At 41.5% G+C, this 23,994-nt stretch overlaps 1 protein-coding gene across 1 annotated transcript in view; it reads right to left on the reverse strand.

Moving 5' to 3' along the window:
* The window catches only part of fer1l4 (fer-1 like family member 4), a 110,302-nt gene extending 89,474 nt beyond the window's left edge, over positions 1 to 20,828 (reverse strand). The window contains exons 1-12 of the mRNA XM_071334690.1: positions 20,636 to 20,828; positions 17,808 to 17,863; positions 11,667 to 11,755; positions 5,350 to 5,449; positions 5,071 to 5,165; positions 4,829 to 4,870; positions 4,432 to 4,599; positions 4,274 to 4,334; positions 3,777 to 3,908; positions 2,833 to 2,895; positions 1,728 to 1,812; positions 1,355 to 1,517 (exon numbers count right to left, since the gene is read on the reverse strand). Coding sequence (XP_071190791.1) covers positions 1,355 to 1,517; positions 1,728 to 1,812; positions 2,833 to 2,895; positions 3,777 to 3,908; positions 4,274 to 4,334; positions 4,432 to 4,599; positions 4,829 to 4,870; positions 5,071 to 5,165; positions 5,350 to 5,449; positions 11,667 to 11,755; positions 17,808 to 17,863; positions 20,636 to 20,714 — 1,133 coding nt within the window. The 5' untranslated portion in view covers positions 20,715 to 20,828. The remainder of the gene's footprint in view (positions 1 to 1,354; positions 1,518 to 1,727; positions 1,813 to 2,832; positions 2,896 to 3,776; positions 3,909 to 4,273; positions 4,335 to 4,431; positions 4,600 to 4,828; positions 4,871 to 5,070; positions 5,166 to 5,349; positions 5,450 to 11,666; positions 11,756 to 17,807; positions 17,864 to 20,635) is intronic.
* Positions 20,829 to 23,994: the final 3,166 nt, after the last annotated feature.

Raw genomic sequence — 23,994 nt, forward strand, 5'->3', positions numbered from 1 at the left:
AACTTAGGACACAAAAGAGGCCTTTCTACTGACTCTGAAAAACACCAAAAGAAAGATGCCCACGGTCCCTGCTCATCTGCGTGAATGTGCCTTAGGCATGCTGCAAGGAGGCATGAGGACTGCAGATGTGGCCAGGGCAATAAATTGCAATGTCCGTACTGTGAGACGCCTAAGACAGCGCTACAGGGAGACAGGACGGACAGCTGATCGTCCTCGCAGTGGCAGACCATGTGTAAAAACACCTGCACAGGATCGGTACATCCGAACATCACACCTGCGGGAAAGGTACAGGATGGCAACAACAACTGCCCGAGTTACACCAGGAACGCACAATCCCTCCATCAGTGCTCAGACTGTCCGCAATAGGCTGAGAGAGGCTGGGCTGAGGGCTTGTAGGCCTGTTGTAAGGCAGGTCCTCACCAGACATCACCGGCAACAGCGTCGCCCTACGGGCACAAACCCAACGTCACTGGACCAGACAGGACTGGCAAAAAGTGCTCTTCACTGATGAGTCGCGGTTTTGTCTCACCAGGGGTGATGGTCGGATTCGTGTTTATCGTCAAAGGAATGAGCGTTACACCGAGGCCTGTACACTGGAGCGGGATCGATTTGGAGGTGGAGGGTCCATCATGGTCTGGGGCACTGTGTCACAGCATCATTGGACTGAGCTTGTTGTCATTGCAGGCAATCTCAACGCTGTGCGTTACAGGGAAGACATCCTCCTCCCTCATGATGTACCCTTCCTGCAGGCTCATCCTTACATGACCCTCCAGCATGACAATGCCACCAGCCATACTGCTCGTTCTGTGCGTGATTTCCTGCAAGACAGGAATGTCAGTGTTCTGCCATGGCCAGCGAAGAGCCCGGATCTCAATCCCATTGAGCACGTCTGGGACCTGTTGGATCGGAGGGTGAGGGCTAGGGCCATTCCCCCCAGAAATGTCCGGGAACTTGCAGGTGCCTTGGTGGAAGAGTGGGGTAACATCTCACAGCAAGAACTGGCAAATCTGGTGCAGTCCATGAGGAGGAGATGCACTGCAGTACTTAATGCAGCTGGTGGCCACACCAGATACTGACTGTTACTTTTGATTTTGCTCAGGGACACATTATTCCATTTCTGTTAGTCACGTCTGTGGAACTTGTGCAGTTTATGTCGCAGTTGTTGAATCTTGTTATGTTCATACAAATATTTACACACGTTACGTTTGCTGAAAATAAACGCAGTTGACCGTGAGAGGACGTTTCATTTTTTGCTGAGTTTAGCTTAAAGTGAGTTATAAACACCACCCACCAAGGAGTAGTCTACATGGCTAATAAAATGTTACGCATTTGTCTTAGGAGGCATATGACTTACGTCTCAATGTCATTGTTCTGACTGCCTAAAGGAGGCAAACTGGGCATTCCCATTGCGTCTCCTTTCATCACAACACTCAAGGTGCACTTCACGAAGCCTTTTATCCCTGTCCGGGTGTCACTGGGATCGGTAAGGGGAGCCCACTTCTGGTAGAACCTGTGATCTGTTGCGACAGAAAGATATACTTCTTAATGAGTAAAAAAATACAAGGCTGATATTTATATTGAATAGTGATGTCAAAATGAATGACTATCCCAACTCCCTAAAATTACAATATTGAAAGAATAAGAACTATTCCCTGTAACCTTTAAATCATAGAGTTTATCTTCCCTTTATTACATGCTTCCAAGTTTTTGTGTCATATCCTGTTTACCTTGCTGACTGTACACAGTGCTGATGTCAATTTTGAAGGTGCCGATAAGTGTCATCATAAATCCCAACATCTTTTTGTGAACAACCTATGTGGTAAAACAAAGGCTCAGTATATCCAAGGATAACATCACATTATCTTAACTGATCCGGTGAGCCCAGGACATTATGTATCACACCAAATGTTCCAGTGTGCAAATGCTGCTTCAGGACAAAGATACCTCCTTTCACTTTACACTGATATATACAGTGGGGAGAACAAGTATTTGATACACTGCCGATTTTGCAGGTTTTCCTGTGGCTCCGTAAGAAGCATCTCAAGGTCCTGGAGTGGCCTAGCCAGTCTCCAGACCTGAACCCAATAGAAAATCTTTGGAGGGAGCTGAAAGTCTGTATTGCCCAGCGACAGCCCCGAAACCTGAAGGATCTGGAGAAGGTCTGTATGGAGGAGTGGGCCAAAATCCCTGCTGCAGTGTGTGCAAACCTGGTCATGAACTACAGGAAACGTATGATCTCTGTAATTGCAAACAAAGGTTTCTGTACCAAATATTAAGTTCTGCTTTTCTGATGTATCAAATACTTACGCCATGCAATAACATTTTACATTTACATTTTAGTCATTTAGCAGACGCTCTTATCCAAAGCGACTTACAGTAGAGTGCATACATTTTATTACATTTTTACATACTGAGACAAGGATATCCCTACCGGCCAAACCCTCCCTAACCCGGACGACGCTATGCCAATTGTGCGTCGCCCCACGGACCTCCCGGTTGCGGCCGGCTGCGACAGAGCCTGGGCGTGAACCCAGAGACTCTGGTGGCGCAGCTAGCACTGCGATGCAGTGCCCTAGACCACTGCGCCACCCGGGAGGCATTAAAATGCAAATGAATTACTTAAAAATCATACAATGTGATTTTCTGGATTTTTGTTTTAGATTCCGTCTCTCACAGTTGAAGTGTACCTATGATAAAAAATTACAGACCTCTACATGCTTTGTAAGTAGGAAAACCTGCAAAATCCTTGTTCTCCCCACTGTATATTGAATCAAATTCTGATGATCAAAAATGTCAAGTCCAGACATACAACTAACAAATTTTACAACTTACCATTATCTCAATAACTTTATCAAACAGAACATCTTGTGTCTCCTGGAACTCAAACATGAAGTTCTGAGAGAGGAAAGAAACATTGAAGTAACGTGTGGGGAATTGAAACCTTAAGTAAAGAGTCTCTTGGACACCTCCACATATAAAGTAAATGATCTTATTCGATTACACTCAACATCATATGTATTTGGACAGTGAAGCAAACATTTTTTATTTGTCTCTATACTTTTGGGTTTGAGATCAAATGTTGCATACGAGGGTATTATTTGAGGGTATTTTCATACATATCGGTTTTACTGTTTCGAAATGAAAGCATTATCTAGTCCCCCCATTGGAAGAAGTCATAAGTATTTGCAATTTGTTTTAGGTTATGTTTTCCCAATAGGAGCTGATCGGTGAATAATGACTGGTCATTTTTTTTCTACGTTTGGTAGATAAGATGTTTCTGAACACAAATTAATCCTGATAATGTCATGATTAAGAAAAATCACGAATAAATCATGAATAATGATGACAGAGGAGTCTAGCATTTTGGGGGGAATTTGTGAATTTGAAATTGTGAATTTGTGCCTATGTAACTTTCTCACTGATCCTTATTCACAGTTCATTCATGGTTATCCATAATCATGGTAGCACTAGTATCCAAATTCATTTAGAAGTGTTCAGAAAAATCTTCTATTCTTACTTACAATAAAAGTGACTCCAAAATGACACAATACATTATTCACCATTCAGTTCCTATTGAGCAAAACAATATCTGGTGAAAAAGATATGCATGAAAATACCCTCAAATAAAAGGTGACATTCTGAAATGTTGCCTCAAATGAAATATTTGATTTCAAATTCAAAATGCTGGAGTATAAAGACACATTTAAGACTGTCCAAATACAAATGGTGTTGAGTGTATATTCTACACCCCTGAGACGCAGGGTTAAATAGCCCACCTCATTGTAGAATGGACAGTTGGTGGACTTCTGTGTAGCAGTTTTCTTCTTCACTTCTCCCACTCTGATGTACACGGCTGGGTTTATGTTCACGCCCACCAGTTTCTGGGCCTCCAATACATTCACATTAACCTGAGAGAAAGAGCGAAAGAGACTTTAAGATGCTGGTCTTGAAATTAAGTTTTTCATGGGACAAATAATGGTGTGATCATAAAGATTAGATGGACTCAACTTTGTCCCGCTTTAAATTAAGTGCAATTCATGAAGGCCTTATCAAGCATTAATAAAGGCTTCAAAATCACAATATTATTGTGTCACAAATCATCTAGAACTGTATGTCATGCTCTATCAAGGATTCATAAATGTGACATAACTGTGTGACATAACCACCAATGTCAAATATTACATAAACCAGTGCTTTTTAAAGGGTGAAATAAGCATCTCTTAATAATGGTGTTGGGGGAAACTTTTCCTTTGCCTTCTCCTCCATCACTCACCTGGAAGCTCTGTACTCGAGGTATGGCGGCAAGCACATGCTTTGAAAGAGGTCTGCAACGACTAAAACACAGACAACTCAGCATAAAAATATAATCGTTTTCAACGTAAACTACTGTGTATAAAATCCCTCTACAGAAACATGAGAAGAAAAAAAGACCTTAAAATGGGAGTGAAAATTATGTTGGCAGACTCCATGTCTGATATATCATAATCGTCATCATCCTCGTCATCGTCTTCATCATCCTCGTCCCCGGTTTTGACCAGACCGCGCCCTAATTTCCTGGTCTCTCGGTCGAGTTTCTCGGGTCGCAGACTCTGCTTTGACCTGAGAGTCAGAGTATCATAATTTGGATCATTGTCATATGAAACACAACAAGAAATACAAATACAGGTGTCTGGACGAATGAACAAAATGTCTAAAACTTGAGAAATCGTCCACAGAAACTTTCCATATGACTAGAGTTCACTGAATGTGATCTTATCTCAGAATGGCATTAATCAATCAAATTTGAGCACTCCTCAATAATCTCTCAATTACAGTGTCTAGGACTTACCTAGGCTCAGCAAAACCTGAGTTTCTGATAACAAGGCCTGAGCTGAGAAAAGGGGAAAGGAGAGAAAATGAGAAGAGAGTTTGATATGTGACTTGAAGATTTAAAAAAAATATAATGATATATTAATTCATCAACATTAGGAATAACATAACAACATCAATGAGTATGCAATCTGTTATCAAATATAGACAAATATGGTGGACGAAATGGTGCAGTATTCTACATACTATTCTTTCACTCACTCATCATTGTCTTCCACATTGAGGAATTCCTCACCCTCCCATCCACCGGCAGCACCTTGCACAGGGTGGTATCGTACGTCCAGCTCAATGTATATCTGAACACATGAAGTATATAAAAAAGTGCCTTTATAGATAAATAAACATGTGTGTGTGTGTGTATGTGTTGTGTATGTGTGTACCAGGATCGTACGTTTAAAAAATGCATTCTACAGTAAAGTGGAGGTTCATTCTCGGTATCCTCCCTGCAGAAGCCTCCACTGGTGTATGTGTTTGACTTACATTTGTCAGGCTGTGGTTGCTGTCTGTCAGTGGCTCTCGGAGTATCAGTCTCCCAGAGGTCACCACATGCTGGAGGCTGATGATTAATTTACCCAGGAGCCTGAGGGAGACATCACGGTCAAACAGCGTTGGACCACCCCTCCATATATGCATATTATATATATCAATTGAATTAAACATTAGATTAAATTCAGCATTTGTCTTTTGTTGGGATTTATTTTTCCCCTCAGTGAAGAAAGGTTGGTCACAAACTCTACATACTGTAAGGTTGACAGGTTGGACCGCGGAGAGGTTTACTTGTGTGAGGAGGTGCCGGGGAGACAAAAAGCTGGTTACTCCTCCTTAAAACTCTCCTCCTGTCTATATAGATGCGTAAAGTGTGCTCTGGACAAAAATGATGGAGCTGTTCTTCCTCCAGAGAGGAGAAAGGCGGTGGGTGAAAAGCATTCTAATCTGAAGCAATTGTAGGACAGGCTGTAGGGTAACCTTAGATAACCCCAGGGCAAATTGCAGACACGAGTGATGAACTGCATGCAGCTCACACACGTATTGATTTGCAGAAGTAAGGGCAAGTAGCAAAGCTGTTTTGAAAGAGAGGCACTCTCGCTTTCCATCGGCTCTAAAGGCTGCTGTGAAATACTGTAGCTTAGAGCACAATAGACAGGGGTGTGTGCTCAGTCCCATCCTGTACTGCTGTACTCCTTGTTTACACATGACTGCTGTGGCCAAGCACGACTCCAATATCCTCATTAAGTTTGCTGAGAACACAACGGTGGTAGGCCTGATAACCGACACCGTTGAGACAGCCTATAGGGAGGAGGTCAGAGACCTGGCAGTGTGGTGCCAGGACAACAACCTCTCCCTCAATGTGATTAATACAAAGGAGATGATCACGGACTACAGGAAAAGGAGGGCCGAGTACGCCCCCATTCTCATCGACAGGGCTGTAGTGGAGCAGGTTGAGAGTTTCAAGTTCCTTGGTGTCCACATCACCAACAAACTATCATGGTCCAAACACACCAAGACAGCCGTGAAGAGGGCACGACAACACCTATTCCCCCTCAGGAGACTTAAAATATTTGGCATGGGTCCTCAGATCCTCAAAAAGTTATACAGCTGCACCATCGAGAGCATCCTGACTGGTTGCATCACCGCCTCAAAGTGCTACAGAGGGTAGTGCGTACGGCCCAGTACATCACTGGGGCCAAGCTTCCTGCAATTTAGGACCTCTATACCAGTTGGTGTCAGAGGAAGGCCCAAACATGTTTCAAAGACTCCAGTCACATAGACTGTTCTCTCCGCTACCGCATGGCAAGCGGTACAAGAGCGCGAAGTCTCGGTCCAAAAGGCTCCATAACAGCTTCTACCCCGAAGCCATAGACTACTGAACATCTAATCAAATGGCTGTCCGGACTATTTGCATTGACCCCCCCCCCCCCCCCCCTTTTTTACGCTGCTCCTACTCGCTGTTTATTATCTACAGTTGAAGTCGGAAGTTTACATACACCTTAGCCAAATACATTTAAACATTAGCCTGTCAGAAGCTTCTAAAGCCATGACATCATTTTCTGGAATTTTCCAAGCTGTTTAAAGGCACAGTCAACTTTGTGTATGTAAACTTCTGACCCACTGGAATTGTGATACAGTGAATTATAAGTGAAATAATTTGTCTGCAAACAATTGTTGGAAAAATTACTTGTGTCATGCACAAAGTAGATGTCCTAACCAACTTGCCAAAACTATAGTTGTTAACAAGAAATTTGTGGAGTGGTTGATAAACGAGTTTTAATGACTCCAACCCAAGTGTATGTAAACTTCTGACTTCAACTGTACACATAGTCACTTTACCCCTACCTACATGTACATATTACCTCAAATACCTCGACTAACCCATAACCCCGCAAATTGACTTGACCACTTTACATTTTCCACAGTTTGTTATGTTAAAGCCTTATTCTAAAATGTATTAAATTGTATATTTTCTTCATTAGTCTACACACAATACCCCATAATGACAAAAGAAAAACAGGTTTTTATACATTTTAGCACATTTATTATAAAATAAAAAATGAAATATCACATAAGTATTCAGACCCTTTACTCAGCACTTTGTTGAAGCACCTTTGGCAGCGATTACAGCACTGAGCCTTCTTGGGTATGACGCTACAGGCTTGGAACACCTGTATTTGGGAAGTTTCTCCCATTCTTCTCTGCAGATCGTTTCAAGCTCTGTCAGGTTGGATGTGGAGCGTTACTGCACAGCTATTTTCAGGTCTCTCCAGAGATGTGCGATCGGGCTCTTGCTGGTCCACTCAAGGACATTGAGACTTGTCCCGAAGTCACACCTGCGTTGTCTTGGCTGTGTGCTTAGGGTCATTGTCCTGATGGAAGGTGAACTTTTGCCCTAGTCTGAGGTCCTGAGCGCTCTGGAGCAGGTTTTCATCAAGGAACTCTCTGTACTTTGCTCTGTTCATCTTTGCCTTGATCCTGACTAGTCTCCCAGTCCCTGCCACTGAAAAACATCCCCACGGCATGATGCTTTCACCACCATGCTTCACAGTAGGGATGGTGCCAGGTTTCCTCCAGGCGTGACGCTTGGCAGACGTGACCAGAGAATCTTGTTTCTCATGGTTTGAGAGTCTTGCTTTTTGGCAAACTCCAAGCGGGCTGTCATGTGCCTTTTACTGTGGAATGGCCTCCGTCTGGCCAATCTACCTTAAATGCTTGATTGGTGGAGTGCTGCAGGTATGGTTGTCCTTCTGGAAGTTTCTCCCATCTCCACAGAGGACCTCTAGAGCTCTGTCAGAGTGACCATCAGGTTCTTGGTCACCTCCCTGACCAAGGCCCTTCTCCCCCGATTGCTCAGTTTGGCCAGGTGGCCAGCTCTAGGAAGAGTCTTGGTGGTTCCAAACTTCTTCCATTTAAGAATGATGGAGGCCACTGTTTTCTTGGGGACCTTCAATGCTGCAGAAATGTTTTGGTACCCTTCCACAGATCTGTGCCTCGACACAATCCTGTCTCCAAGCTCTCGTGGCTTGGTTTTTGCTCTAACATGCACTGTCAACTGTGGGACCTTATACTGTATAGACAGGTCATGTCCAATGAATTGAATTTACCACAGATGGGCTCCAATCAAGTTGATGAAAATTCTCAAGGATGATCAATGGAAACAGGATGCACCTGAGCTCAATTTCGAGTCTCATAGCAAAGGGTCTGAATACTTATGTAAATAAGGTATATCTGTTTTTATTTTTAATACATTTGCTAAAATAAAAACTAGAAAACTGTTTTCGCTTTGTCATTATGGGGTATTGTGTGTAGATTGATGAAGATCTTTCTTTAATCAGTTTTAGAATAAGGCTGAAATGTAACAAAATCTGGAAAAGGTCAAGGGGTCTGAATACTTTCCCAATGCTTTATATATAGCTCATTATTGTTATTGTATTGTGTTACATTTATCTACTTTAGTTTATGTAGTAAATATTTTCTTAACTAATTTTTCTTAAAACTGCATTGTTGGTAAAGGGCTTGTAAGTAAGCATTTCACGGTAAGGTCTACTACACCTGTTGTATTCGGCTTGGGGTCCCATGGCGGGACTAAAGGCTTTAAACTTGGCATAAATGATGCACACCCTTCATAAAAGGGCATACAAGTGGATGTTTTCCTCCTGTATTGTTTTGGAAAAAGCATATCACTTCGGATACACAGCACTTATTGTCATACAGTGAACATGTGAAAGGGGCCCTGGCACCCACAACAACCTTAAGTGGCAGGCCTGTTGCATTTAGATTCATCCATTCACGGGCCAGGCCCAGAGGGCTAGCTGATCTGGATGAGAATGGAAGATTTATCCAGTAGAAAATGGGTGGTTTAATGGCGAACTGAACCCTGCATCCCCTCGCAATCGTGGATAGTGCACAGGGATGAACTGCACATGCGCATCAATTCTCCCTTTTGGCAGTGAGCGGTCCACAAGCTTGATGACAGAGATGGTGTGCTCCGACACTCTGGTGGCGTTCTAGAGATTCACCCTCTACATTTAAATAACTAGGCCCTCGGAGTAGGAACAGTGCTTGGTGACAACTGTGATGTTAGCCCAGCTAGTGTTAGCCTGGGGCTGTTTTAACATGCCCTTACCCATGGGCTTGAGCGTGGTAACACACAGCGTTTAATTTAGCTGAGCTAGCAGTATTTAGCTAGCTGTCAGCAGTCTGAGCTCTTTTATTCAATTACATATCCGAACTAGAGCAGCCCTTGACAGGGACTCTGTTGGTAAAAAAAAAGCTGTAGACTTTTTCCTCTAGCAGCACACTACAATGCGAGCAAGATTCAGGGTTATTGAACAAGACTTGGCCTTGCTCAACCCCCAGACATGAAATACAAAGGGGATATGAATCCTTGTCTGAAATCAAAGACCTGCATGCGCACGGACGAGGTGCGGGGTCCTTAGCCTTGTTAGAGTTGACTTGTGAATGGGGTGAGGGTAGCCATATAGCAGGGAGAAAGTTTGGTAGCTTTGTAAGCTAGCTGACATTAGCCGTGTGGGCTTTAGCCCATACAAGAGAGCTAAGCTAGTAGTGTGCTAGCAGAGGTAAACCGTGTGCGCATTTGGCCTAGCTTAAGCTAGCAGTGGCACAGCTCGCCTTGGTGCGTTAGCTAGCCTGTTTTTCGTAATCTCGTCAGACCAGATCACAGTGTGATGGGACTGGTTCCATTAGTAAGCACAAAGCAACTGATTGCTAGGTGAAATAAATACGAGAGCTAAGCTATCAGTTACTAGACAGCAGTTAGCTGGCTGATGTTAGCTGTGTGGGCTAGTAGCCTAGCTTAAGCCGCGGGAAAGCAACATGGATGGCGTCTTCCTTCACTTTTGGAGTTTCTCTGACCTTATCACCATGAGGTGGGTCAGTCTAGTAAGCACAAGGTTAGCTGTGAGGCTTTAGTTTTAGCTAAGCTGTTAGTTAGTTAAACTGGTAGTTAGCTAGCTGGCATTTCCCTCATGGGCTAGTAGCCTAGCTTGAGCTAGCACAAAGCTAGCCGAAGAAAGCCGCGTGGGTGGCGTCTTTCTCTGGTCTTGCATGTCCCTTTGACTGTAGCACCGGTTGGACAGGGCAGTTAGCACAAAATGAGTGAATGCTAGGTGCGCTAAACAAGGGAGCTGGATAGTAATTCCACCATTGGTGGGTAGGACTAGCTAGAAGCGGTAACGTAAATTCACTCACTTTTGTACATCGTACAATTTACCTTATTTTAGCTCCCAAAAAACGTAACACTTCCAGATCAACTGTAATGTCAATACCATTGTAAAGCACAATTTCTCCCCTTTCCAACAAAATCGATGTCGAGACCTCCACGCTGCCTGTTTCTGCATGATTCAGGAAGGCAATGAGCTCCGTCGGGTCTTTTTAAAAATGGCGGGTGGGGAAGCAAAACTAATGCATGATAGTGAGAAGGAGAGATGTCGTGTGGGGAAACGGCTTTTTTTCACTCGATCTGTCCAACTTATCACCTTATCGCCTCTAAAATGTAAATAAAATACTATAAAGAGTTTATATAATGTGTCATTATGAATTTGAATTGGGTTTTTAGGGCGGTGCTAAAGTGATCTTCAGAAGTAAACAGTGGCTTTGAGAGTCCTGATCGCTTGCAGTGATTACACAAAATATGACTACGTATCCCCCCTTACCCCTGTCACTGTCCATTTCTTGTTTTTAAACAATGAGAGAAGTGCTACACCTGGTGGAGAGAGATTGTAAGACAGAAATAGTTGCTTTATGCGTGCTGTACGTCACGGCATGACACGTTACAATGTAACGGTCAGTTTTTTCAACTTTTCTCCAATACTATAGAGCCATTACCATGTCGATCAACGCTTGAATAGAAACCTAGTTCACACCCCAGATTTTGAAGTCAACACAGTCGCTACAGTCCCATTAGTTTTCTTTGCAGCCTCGTTTGAATGTCGCGGTTGCGCACATTTGTACGGAATGGGGTGAGTTTACGTTAGCTAGTTTGCCTTGACGAGTTAGCTAGCTTGGTAAGATCGCTTTGCAGTTTTAGCTAGCCGAGTTATCTTAGCTTTGCAGTGTTAGCTAGCCTAGTTTCGAGAGCCTCTTTGTTTCACACGCAACGACTTATAAAGGGGAGGGTCAGGAGAGTCCCTCCCGGTCGCAGCGCAGCCTGTCTGTCTTCGACAGAAGTGGTGATAGCCCAAAGAGAGATATCGTGAGATATCGAACAATTATTTGAAAGAGAACCACTATTGATATGTGTGGCCTTGCATTTCACAGTTACGTCATATGATCTGTAGACTGACCTGTTGCTGAAAACCTTGCTGCAGTTGTACACACTGACAGAGAGTACCTCGTGCTTGATGACCTTCCCATAGTGTGGCCACCTGAAGTGCTGCAGAAATGGAGACATTCAAGAGTATGGAACAGCTGTTAGTAATTTGTGAGGGGGCGATATTCTCTCATCAATCACACATTTGCTTGCCCTTTCCAGGATCCCAGGACAGAAGTGAACTTTGTATTTTGTAAACAAAACACTTAAAAGTCACTGATGACATCTGTATTTAAAGTTTTGCTAGAGGGACCAACATGATTGGAATTTCTGCAAAACTTTTCAGGCATTAGTTCATTGTTGTTCCGCTGTAAATATATTTGTAAAAAGAACTGTTCAGGAAAACAGTAACACAATAAAATGGGATCATGCATGTGTCTGTTCAAATTGTATAATAGCATTAATCAAACATCATTAGCAGTCGATAACTGCCACTAACTAACCCTCAACAACTGCGAATGCAAACAAGAAACTGAATACGTTTCTTTACGAGGGACATGGAGACTCCTGATGTTGATTCAGTACCACCTTCCATTTGTGTTTGTGAAAGGTTAACCCCAGTCTCTCTCTCTCTCTGTCTGTATTTGTGTGTGCATGCTTGTGTCACCCAGTGCCACTGTGAGCGTAACACCCGTGTTTGCTATGTGTGGAGAATGTCCACCCATTACCAGTAAGGTAAATGGCAACTTGATGACTCACAGAGAGAAGAGCCTTCAGCTCCATCCAACCTACAAGTAGTGATAGCATTGCTAATAAAAGATCATACAAAGAACCTGGAGAAGTAAGAAGAGAGAGAGCAAGCTGTTCCTGGGGCTCTGTTCACAAACACAAAAAGACCCCACAGACCTCCAGGACATTAACACAATTAGACCCAACCAAATAATGAGAAAACAAAAAGATAATTACTTGACACATTGGAAAGAATTAACAAAAAAACTTAGTAAACTAGAATGCTATTTGGCCCTAAACAGAGAGAATACCTGACCACTGTGATTGACCAAAACTTAAGGAAAGCTTTGACTATGTACAGACTCAGTGAGCATAGCCTTGCAACTGAGAAAGGCCACCGTAGGCAGACCTGGCTCTCAAGAGAAGACAGGCCATGTGCACACTGCCCACCAAAATGTGGTGGAAACAGCTGCAGTTCCTAACCTCCTGCCCAATGTATGACCATATTAGAGACACATATTTCCCTCATATTACACAGAGCCACAAAGAATTAAAAAACAAACCCAATTTTGATAAACTCCCATAGTGCCAAACTCCCATAGTGCCATTTCTGTTCCCACAAGAAATGGGCAACCAGTGAAGAACAAACACCATTGTAAATACAGCTTGATGCTGCTTTCCAATACTTTTTGATGTCATGATGACCAATGCTTAAAACCTCTTAAGGATCGGATCCATTTTTTTAACCCAAATCTAACTGCCTGTAGCTCAGAACCTGAAGCAAGGATATGCATATTCTTCAAATCAAATCAAATTGTATTAGTCACATGTGCCGAATACAACAGGTGTAGACCTTACAGTGAAATGCTTACTTACGAGCCCCTAACCGATAGTGCAGTTTAAAAAAATATGGATAAGAATAAGAGATAAAAGTAACAAGTATGAATATTCTTGATACATCTTGAAAGGAAACACTTTGAAGTTTGTGGAAATGTGAAATTAATGTAGGATAATATAACACATTAGATCTGGTAAAAGACAATATAATACAAAGAAAAAAACATGCATATATATATTTTTTTGTACCATCATCTTTGAAATGCAAGAGAAAGGCCATAATGTATTATTCCAGCCCAGGCGCAATTTAGATTTTGGCCACTACATAGCAGCAGTCTATGTGCAAAGTTTTAGACTGATCCAATGAACGATTGCATACATGTTCAAAATGTTGTATAAAGACGGCCCAAATGTGCCTAATTGGTTTATTAATACATGTTCAAGTTCATAATTGCACACTCTCCTCAAACAATAGCATGGTATTCTTCCACTGTAATAGCTACTGTAAATTGGACAGTGCAGTTAGATTAACAGTCAGATATGTAATAATATCCCCATGTAGACTAGACAACCTGCACAACCTACCCGCACTGTATCTGCGAGCTACTGTCTAGAGCGCAGGTGCCAAGACCAGAGTAGGCACATTTGCTATTTAATGCAACCGTTTTTGTGACAAAACTATCGGTAGACTTTAAAATACAATGGAAGCATATCGAACGTAACGCACTGATTTTATCTGCAACAAGTCCATTTGGTGGAAAGTGCTCATATTTTCTTTATGCAGATTCTAGAATATTCTCATGAAAATCCGTCGCCAATTGGATGGAAAGCTACTGACTTCCAAACCATGTACATAAACCTTCACTAGCCCTCATGCCAGTATTTATTTATACAGCTTCCGTTTGGGTAATGTCTCATATGTCCACCTTGATTACGGTTCTGCAGCACTGACAGCTGTGTTGTTGACATGACAACTGGGCCGGAGTTCCGAACCTTCGAATGGATCATGTGACAAAAGCATTCGTTTTGATTGGCTGTTGCTTGCAATTAGTTGCACAAATCCAAAGTGGACTTGTGATGTTTGTTTGTGTGTCTTCAGATCAGAGGGAGCAGGCACTCCGTGCGATGCAACTTGGGGAAAGACCTGTATCTTGCTTTGCGCTTAGGTACAGGGCACCATTGAGGGGAGTGATTTCTGTGGTAGTGTTAAGTGTGGAGGTGGAACAATTCAAGTTGAAGATTCCTGATGTTCGTGATGCCCACCGTTTGACCCGGTGGGGAGCATGGTGAAACAGAGGAGTCACTGTCAGTCCTTTTGAGTTTTGAGTCAGTCTTTACCTGAAGAGGTCACGTTAGGACATATCAATTATCCTGTTAAAGCTTTTGTGGCGAATCCACTGCGCTGTTTCAAGGGCAACGTTTATGGTCATGTCACAGCAGTGTGTAGGAGGGAGATTCTAAGATGTGGGAAGTGTGCAGGAGGGCATGGGATAGAGGACTGTGTAGACTCGGTGGATAAATTTGTGTGTGTCAACTGCACATGTTGCTGGGGATCGGAAGTTATCGGAGCGAGAGAGGCAGGTTGAGGTGGCTAAAGTCAGAGTAGTGCAAAAAGTGTGGTATGCTGAAGCAGTGATGAAAGTAGAGGATGATGCGTCAAGGGTGAGGGATTCTGAGAGGATCCCTGTGAATAGTAGATCTGTGCGAACACAGAGGGATAAGCCAATGAGTGAAATATGCTTCAGTAATGTTGGCTTCTTAGCGTTTATAGCAGAAATGGAACTTAAATCACAGAAACTAGGTGTTGTTGTGGCAGCTGCAGAGAAGTACTTGGGGGTATGTTGATGGAAGTTATATGTTTAAATGAATGATTAGAATATTCCACCCTGAAACTATATAATTGTATGTAATTGATTAGAATCATTAATGAAATACATTAGAATCATCAAATTATTATTAATGATGGGTGTAGTCTTAGTCAGTAAAATTATAATAAATGATGTGTGTAGTTTCAGTCAGAATTAGGGTAAAACAATATATCTGTACAATATGTCTCTAAGGTGTCCTAGACACAGACTGTCTGAGCAAGATTTGGTGCCGACCTTGGCTAGGGGCCACTGAGAGATTTGGGAAAGGACAGGGAGTGCTTCTCACGGTCCCTAATCTTTGTCGGCTGGGTATTGATACAGTATGTGCGTAGGATACCTACTGTTTGTGTGCAAATGTGTGTGCGTATGAATTCTGTTTGTGTGCAAAAGTATTTGCGTAAGGAGCTAGTATAAAATGAATGGTTTTGTACAACGCGGGAGCACGCCCGTGAATAAACATTTTGACTATCATAGCAGGGGCCTCCGTCTGTTTCATTTCAACCAGTATCTTACAAATTCTGGGTCGCAGACTGAGTAGTTAATTGAATTGGGTTTATGAACACTGAGAACATAATTCTCGTGACAGGGTACAAGATTTTAATTAAGAAGAGTTACAGAGTGTGTTGAGTGGAAGTGTCCTGTCCTCTCAGGCCATTGGCCTGGGGTAGGATCAGGTTAAAGTAGTGGAACTAGTTGCCCAAAGTTGAAAAGTTTCAACTGAATCCAACCAAGTTGCAGATAAGTTGCTTATTAGTTGCAGGGGGGGGTGTTTCACATAGCAATCAAAAAGCAACTACATTTGTGTGCAAGTTGCGTCGTGTAATATCCTCGATGTTCACCAGCTGCATATGCGTTTTGTTCTGCCAGATGTCTAGCCCACATTTTCCGTACGACGCACATGCTTTGCTTATCAACTAGCTAAATGCTAGCTAGTTGGAGTCTGTGTGTGTATTTCCGTTTGTACCACCGCAGGGTAAAACAATGCAGGAGTTGAAAATATATATACACATGCAGGCACAGAACGCACCGCGACTAGTGCTACGTAGCATTTTGGACTGCTCCATTGACAATGAATGACTTCCACCTGAAGGCAAAGAGTTTGATGCATCTGGTGGACATGACGCGTTAGGGATAATCAACGAGGGGCTGGCTATGTGTTCTATGGAAAATAATGAACAATTTGGAAGGTGTTCCACAACACCATAACGGAGTGGAACTAACTTTCCACAGAAGTTGCATTATTTTCCAGAGAACGCATAGAGCCCCGAGTTGATTATCCCCATTATACCATGGCTATAATTGAACACATTTGCTGCAAGAATTTTTTTATTTTGCAGGTAAAAATGTGTTCAACATCCACTGAAGTAGGTAGCAGGTTCACTAGATAGCTAGCTACAGTAGTTGTTTTGGTAACCAAATCATCAGTCCTAGCTTGCTATTATGAAAATTGAATTGAACAATGCCAATAATGTTTTCAATTCGACTTTTGCTTTCAAAAGCAGCTTAAACATAGAACATGTAAGATTGAACTAAAGCCATTGAATTCTACCGTGCTGATATACTGTGCGTTATCGGGAAATAATGCATGCTCTAGAATTCCCTTCAAGCCAATCAGAAACGAGTATTCAACAATACCATGATATAATTAAGTGATAAAAACCGAAAAGCAGGTGTTTGGTAGGATATATTGGCACGGGTGTGCGGCAAACCGTGCCAATATATCCTCCAAACACCAGCTCCAAGGGCATTATCACTTTTATACAACGGGTTACCAATATATTCAAATAATGATAGACATATTTTCATTAAAAACGTTATTTTGATAAATGTATTCATACTATTTCATCCGTCCACAATATATAGTCCCGACACAAATCTAGGGTTGCTACCCAAGCCGGCTGGTTGCCAGAGACGCGACCCAGTCTTTCAGTCTTTTTGTTCTGTATCCATAGACGCGATCCATTGATATACTTGCTGGCAAAGTTCTTATCCCTTGCTTGGTAGCTAGCCAACCACGGCTAACTTAGTCACGTCAAAAGTGCAGCCAGAATAACAGCAAAGGAGCTGCATTTGCATTTGTTTAAACTGTTTTCTAGTGACATTTATTTGGATACATCCATTACAATGAGCTAATGAGGCACAATTTCGCCTGCCGTAGAAAATCTGTTCACAAATCTCCGCTGTTGAAAACTAAATATTAGTCTAAAATAAATGTGAGATCATGTCTATATGTTTTTATAGTGGAGATCAAGTTAATAGATTGCTTGGCTGATGGATTAATCTGTATTTTGAGGCTTAAAACTAAGACGCTTTGTGGTTGGAATTGCAGTATTTATTTTGTTCGAGAATTAAAACGTGAGCTAGCAACTTTTGACAAACTGGTTTCGTCTGGACAAGCAAATGGTTGCTTAGCGCAACCAGATACCAACGTGTTCTGTGGAGAAAAAATGTGATGAGTTCAAATATTTGGATAATCGATGTTTATATTTAACGATGGCAGAAAGGCCAGTCTCTTTGGCACATGATATGGATTACAGGGAGTGGATAAACTAAAGAGACTGGTACCTACTGTAGGCTTGGGATTGGGGTCAATTCGAATTGAAATCAGTCCATTTAGGAAGTAAACTGAAATTTTTTATTAAAAAAAAATAAAAAATGTTTTATCCTGAATTGAATGTTCCAACTCAAATTGACTACAACCCTGATACTGGGCCAAATATTTAATTCAAGAAGGATCTTACCTCATTGAAAATGGCTAAATTTTCACACTGAAGAATCTTGGTTTTGTGGGTAAAACCTAGAAAATGGATAAATATGCTGAGAAGACTGGAGACATATCACACACACTGTATGAATATACTGTAGGACAGAAAACAAACAGTAGACATAATTACACTGGAAAAACTCGAAAATAAGTATATTAACCACCGTAGTTTTAATAAGACACTGTTTTCTTGTAAGTAATTGAATGGGTAGTTCTTGAATTGCAGTGGCATTTGCGTCCCCCTCCTTTGCAACCATGAAACACACTTTAAAATGGCAAATAGTTACACATCATACATGTTTTTGTTTATATTGAACTGTTTACCATTGATACAACATAATGCAAGTCCTTTATACTACAAAACATTATGATTTGCTTAAGGTACTTGGCTCATCCCAGTAGTAATCCAGTACAGTTGTACTGACATTAGGGAATTTATAGTATATCTATCATTTTGAATGCAAGAAAGTAAGTATTGTACAGATCAATAAAAACAAAATCCTATTGAAAATACCTTTGTTTAAAAAATATATATAAATCATCCCAAAATTTTGTTGTTGGTGTTATCGCCTTGAAAATCACCTATTACAAAGATATACAAGGACCTTGGGTGGCAAACTGTTATCGGGGGAGGTGTCTATATTAAAGAGGATTATTAGCTAATCGCATTGATCATTTGATGTCTTAATTGATTTCCATTGGTATAACTCAATTTAAATGAAGGGAAATTACATTGTGAGCAAAATTCTTAATCATATCACTCTATTAAATTATTTTTAAGTGGTTAATGACCTTAGGTTTGATCGTCATTTAAAGGGGCAATCTGCTATAGCTACATAAATGTTCTGAGTTTTAAATGAATGATACAGTTGAAGTCAAAAGTTTACATACACCTTAGCCAAATACATTTAAACTAAGTTTTTCACAATTCCTGACATTTCATCCTAGTAAACAATCCCCTGTCTAGGTCAGTTAGGATCACCACTTTATTTTAAGAATGTGAAATGTCAGAATAATAGTAGCGCTCATTATTTCTTTTATTTTTTATTTCTTTCATCACATTCCCAGTGGGTCAGAAGTTTACATACACTCAATTAGTATTTGGTAGCATTGCCTTTAAAATGTTTAACTTGGGTCAAACGTTTCGGTTAGCCTTCCACAAGCTTCCCACAATAAGTTGGGAGAATTTTGTCCCATTCCTCCCGACAGAGCTGGTGTAACTGAGTCTAATCTTCTATAGGATTGAGGTCAGGGCTGTGTGATGGCCACTCCAATACCTTGACTTTGTTGTCCTTAAGCCATTTTGCCACAACTTTGGAAGTATGCTTGGGGTCATTGTCCATTTGGAAGACCCATTTGCAACCAAGCTTTAACTTCCTGACTGATGTCTTGAGATGTTGCTTCAATATATCCACATACTTTTCCTCCCCCATGATGCCATCTATTTTGTGAAGTTCACCAGTCCCTCCTGCAGCAAAGCACCCCTACAACATGATGCTGCCACCCCCGTGCTTCACGGTTGGGAAGGTGTTCTACAGCTGGCAAGCCTCCCCCTTTTGCCTCCAAACAAATTATGTGTTTTTGTTTCATCAGACTAGAGGACATTTATCCAAAAAGTACGATCTTTGTGCAGTTGCAAACCGTAGTCTGTCTTTTTATGGCGGTTTTGGAGCAGTGGCTTCTTCCTTGCTGAGCGGCCTTTCAGGTTATGCCAATATAGAACTCGTTTTACTATGGATATATACTTTTGTACCCGTTTCCTCCAGCATCTTCATAAGGTCCTTTGCTGTTGTTCTGGGATTGATTTGCACTTTTCGCACCAAAGCACGTTCATCTCTAGGAGACAGAACGTGTCTCCTTCCTGAGCGGTATGACAGCTGTGTGGTCCCATGGTGTTTATACTTGTGTACTATTGTTTGTACAGATGAACGTGGTACCTTCAGGCATTTGTAAATTGCTCCCAAAGATGAACCAGACTTGTGGAGTTCTACAATTTTTCTTGGCTGATTTCTTTTGATATTCCCATGATGTCAAGCAAAGAGGCACTGAGTTTGAAGGTAGGCCTTGAAATACATCCTCCAATTGACTCAAATGATGTCAATTAGCCTGTCAGAAGCTTCTAAAGCCATGACATCATGTTCTGTAATTTTCCAAGCTGTTTAAAGGCACAGTCAACTTAGTGTATGTAAACTTCTGACCAACTGGAAATGTGATACAGTGAGTTATAAGTGAAATAATCTGTCTATAAACAATTGTTGGAACAATTACTTGTGTCATGCACAAAGTAGATGTCCTAACCGACTTGACAAAATGACAGTTTGTTAACAAGAAATTTGTGGAGTGGTTTAAAAACGAGTTTTAATGACTCCAACCTAAGTGTATGTAAACTTCCGACTTCAACTGTATATAGCCATTGATTCTTAAACAATATAACTTAGTTCAACTGTCTAACTTGATCAGAACCCAAAAGCTTGTGGATAAGTTGCATTCACTCCATTGTTTGTTAACAATGTAATTATAAACAAACACTTTATGGCTTCAAATGTCACCAGAATTCAAGAACAACTGTAAAACACTTGTGGATCTACAAGATTACTAAATGTACACCACCACCCAATATGAAACTATCCTCTTTCATCTAGTTAAACCTCAGGTTTCATATCCAGGTAAAGCAAACATTTACTTTCATGTCAATCAAATACAATAAATGTTCAGAGGATAAGTTGCATCCATGGCAAACAATCACATCAAACATATTCATGAAAGCTGAATCCCTGAAAGCTCAAAATAACTGCAAGTATGTACCTCTAAAGGATAACTCCACTTTTCGATCATACGTCCCAGGTAAATTGGTGATCCTCTTCAGGTTGACAGTGATAGACATGTTTCTGTTTGAGTATGTAACTGTATCCAATAGATATCATCGTACAGCTCTGATCTGTTTCAGTGTGGAGACCAGTAGCTCACATGCTGTCAACTGAACCTCGAACGAAATCTCCTATCCACATAGGTGTTGATTCAATGAGGGACTATAACGGTGTATTTTTTCTAAAGGGGAAGTTCCTGATGTTTGAGGAATGTGAGGTAGGAGTTGCCCAGCCTGGTTAGTCACAATCAGACAGAACACATAGGCTACGTTTACACAGGCAGCACAATTCTGATCTTTTGCTCAATTATTGACTCAAGAGCTGATCTGATCAAAAAAACAAATAGTAATAAAAAAAAGGTACCGAATAGGCCTGCCTACTTTGAGGGTCTGTCCATGTCAACTGGATTCCAAATAATGTTTTTAGAATAAATTAAGTCGCCCATATTAGAACGACTGGTGTAAACACATGGGTGTCTTTAAAAACTTTTTTTTTAAGTTATGACTGGAGATACAGCTTCCTTCACCTCAAGGCTTGAGTTCATAAGTATACTCAACAAAAATATAAACGCAACATGCAACAATTTCAAATATTTAATGATGTCATTAAAGGAAATCAGTCAATTTAAATAAATGCATTAGGTCCTAAGCTATGAATTTCACATGAGTGGCCCGCCCACTTGGGAGCCAGGTCCACCTACTGGCCCAGCCAATCAGAATAGGTTTTTCCCGACAAAAGGGCTTTATTACAGACAGAAATACTCCTGAGCACCCACCTTTCCCCTCCTCAGATGATCCCGTAATTCTCTGGCAATAACTCTGGTGGACATTCCTGCAGTCAGCATGCCAATTGCAAGCTCCATCAAAACTTGAGACATCTGTAGCATTGTGTTGTGTGACGACAACTGCACACTTGAGTGGCCTTTTATTGTTCCAAGCACAAAGTGCACCTGTGTAATGATTATGCTGTTTAATTGGCTTCTTGGTATGCCACACTTGGTATGCCACAAAGGTCAAATGCTCACTAACGGGGATGTATAAAAATGTACAAAAAATGAGAGAAATAAGCTTTTGGTGCATATGGAAAATGTCTGGCCTCTTATTTTAGCTCATGAAACATGAGACCAACAGTTTACATGTTGTGTTTATATTTTTGTTCAGTAGAAGCAAAACTGATTCCCTTTAAATTAAACAAAAAAAACTGTTGTATTTACTGTATATGTATGTACTGTATACACGTGGTCCCAACAAGTTCAGCATATTCATAGCAGCACTGATTTGGGTGATTGAGCTACTGTGGAATTACAAGTCAGTAAGTGCTTTTTTCTAATCTAATGGGTACACTGTCTACAGCCTTAATCAAAAATGTATTACATTGTCCCCCCCCCCCCCCCCCCCCTCAAACTACACACAATACCCCATAACGACAAAGCAAAAACAGGCTTTTAGACATTTTTGCAAATAAACTGAAATGTTACATTTACATAAGTATTCAGACCCTTTACTCAGCACTTTGTTGAAGCATCTTCGACAGCGATTACATATGAGACTTCTTGGGTATGACACTACAAGCTTGGCACACCTGTATTTGGGGAGTTTCTCCCATTCTTCTGTGCAGATCCTTTCAAGCTCTGTCAGGTTGGATGGGGAGCGTCGCTGCACAGCTATTTTCAGGTCTCTCCAGAGATGTTAGATCGGGTTCAAGTCCAGGCTCTGGCTGGACCACTCAAGGACATTCAGAGACTTGTCCCGAAGCCACTCCTGCGTTGTCTTGGTTGTGTGCTTAGGGTCGTTGTTCTGTTGGAAGGTGAACCTTTGCCCTGGTCTGAGGTTCTGAGCGTTCTGGAGCAGGTCTTCATCAAGGATCTCTCTGTACTTTGCTCTGTTCCTCTTTCCCTCAATCCTGACTAGTCTCCCAGTCCCTTCCACTAAGGAGTGGCTTCCGTCCAGCCACTATACCATAAAGGCCTGAATGATGGAGTGCTGCAGAGATGGCTGTCCTTCTGGAAGGTTCTCCCATCTCCACAGAGGAACTCTGGAGCTCTGTAAGAGTGAACATCGAGTTCTTGGTCACCTCCCTGACCAAAGCCCTTCTCCCCTGATTGCTCAGTTTGGCCCGTCGGCTCAGCTCTTAGAAAAACTTCTTCCATTTAAGAATGATGGAGGCCACTGTGTTCTTGGGGCCCTTCAATACTGCAGACATTTTTTGGTACCCTTCAACAGCTCTGTGCCTAAAGACAATCCTGTCTCAGAGCTCTACAGACAATTCCTTCGACCTCATGGCTTAGTTTTTGCTCTGACATGCACTGTCAACTGTGGGACCTTGTATAGACAGGTGTGTGCCTTTCCAAATTATGTCCAATCAATTTAATTTAATTTAATCCATTTTAGAATAAGGTTGTAACGTGACAAAATGTGGAAAAGGGGAAGGGGTCTAAATACTTTCAGAATGCACTGTGTGTGTATCACCAACAATGTCAAATCCACTTCTTTGGCTTCAAAAGCACATTACACATTACTTTGTTGTAACACAGCATACTCTTGAATACAGGGTAGGTGTAATTTCAATCCGACAAATATAATTCACAGATTGGACCTATCCTTTCAGACCCTAGCTGGTACACCATTGAAATTGAAATAGCATTGACATCTTAACTTCCAACTACTACCACAAAGATGGCTGCCGGTGTTGTGCTGAAAATCTCCCCATTGCCAGAATACTCCCCCCCTTCGCGTTCTTCATTGCTGCGACTTGCTTTCTGCTCATTACTCCGGTGTCAGTTTAGATTTTTTTTAAATTACCTTTATTTAACTAGGCAAGTCAGTTAAGAACAAATTCTTATTTTCAATTATGGCCTAGGAACAGTGGGTTAACTGCCTTGTTCAGGGGCAGATGTTTACCTTGTCAGCTCGGGGATTCGATCTTGCAACCTTTCGGTTACCGGTTATCCCCCCCACACACATTAATTATTAATTTCGGTTGCCTATCCTGACGTGAAGTTTGTTCTATAGAAAGTATTTGACTCTAGCCACAAAATTAAGGAAATTAGATGGGGGAATTCTGGCAGGGGGGAGATTTTCGGCACAACACCGGTCCTCCCACTGTTGAATGTCAACTTGAATGGGAATGTCAATTCTATCATATAAGTATGTTTCCTATAGAAGATTGAGAATATTATTTAAAACCTCAAAATGACCTCAAAATCAAAGTTTTGTCTTAATCAATGACCAAGATTGTCACGCCCTGACCTTAGAGATCCTTTTTATGTCTCTATTTTGGTTGGTCAGGGCGTGAGTT

This window comes from Salvelinus alpinus, chromosome 12 (genome assembly GCF_045679555.1).
Source record: "Salvelinus alpinus chromosome 12, SLU_Salpinus.1, whole genome shotgun sequence".
In the NCBI taxonomy this organism is placed as follows: Eukaryota; Metazoa; Chordata; class Actinopteri; order Salmoniformes; family Salmonidae; genus Salvelinus; species Salvelinus alpinus.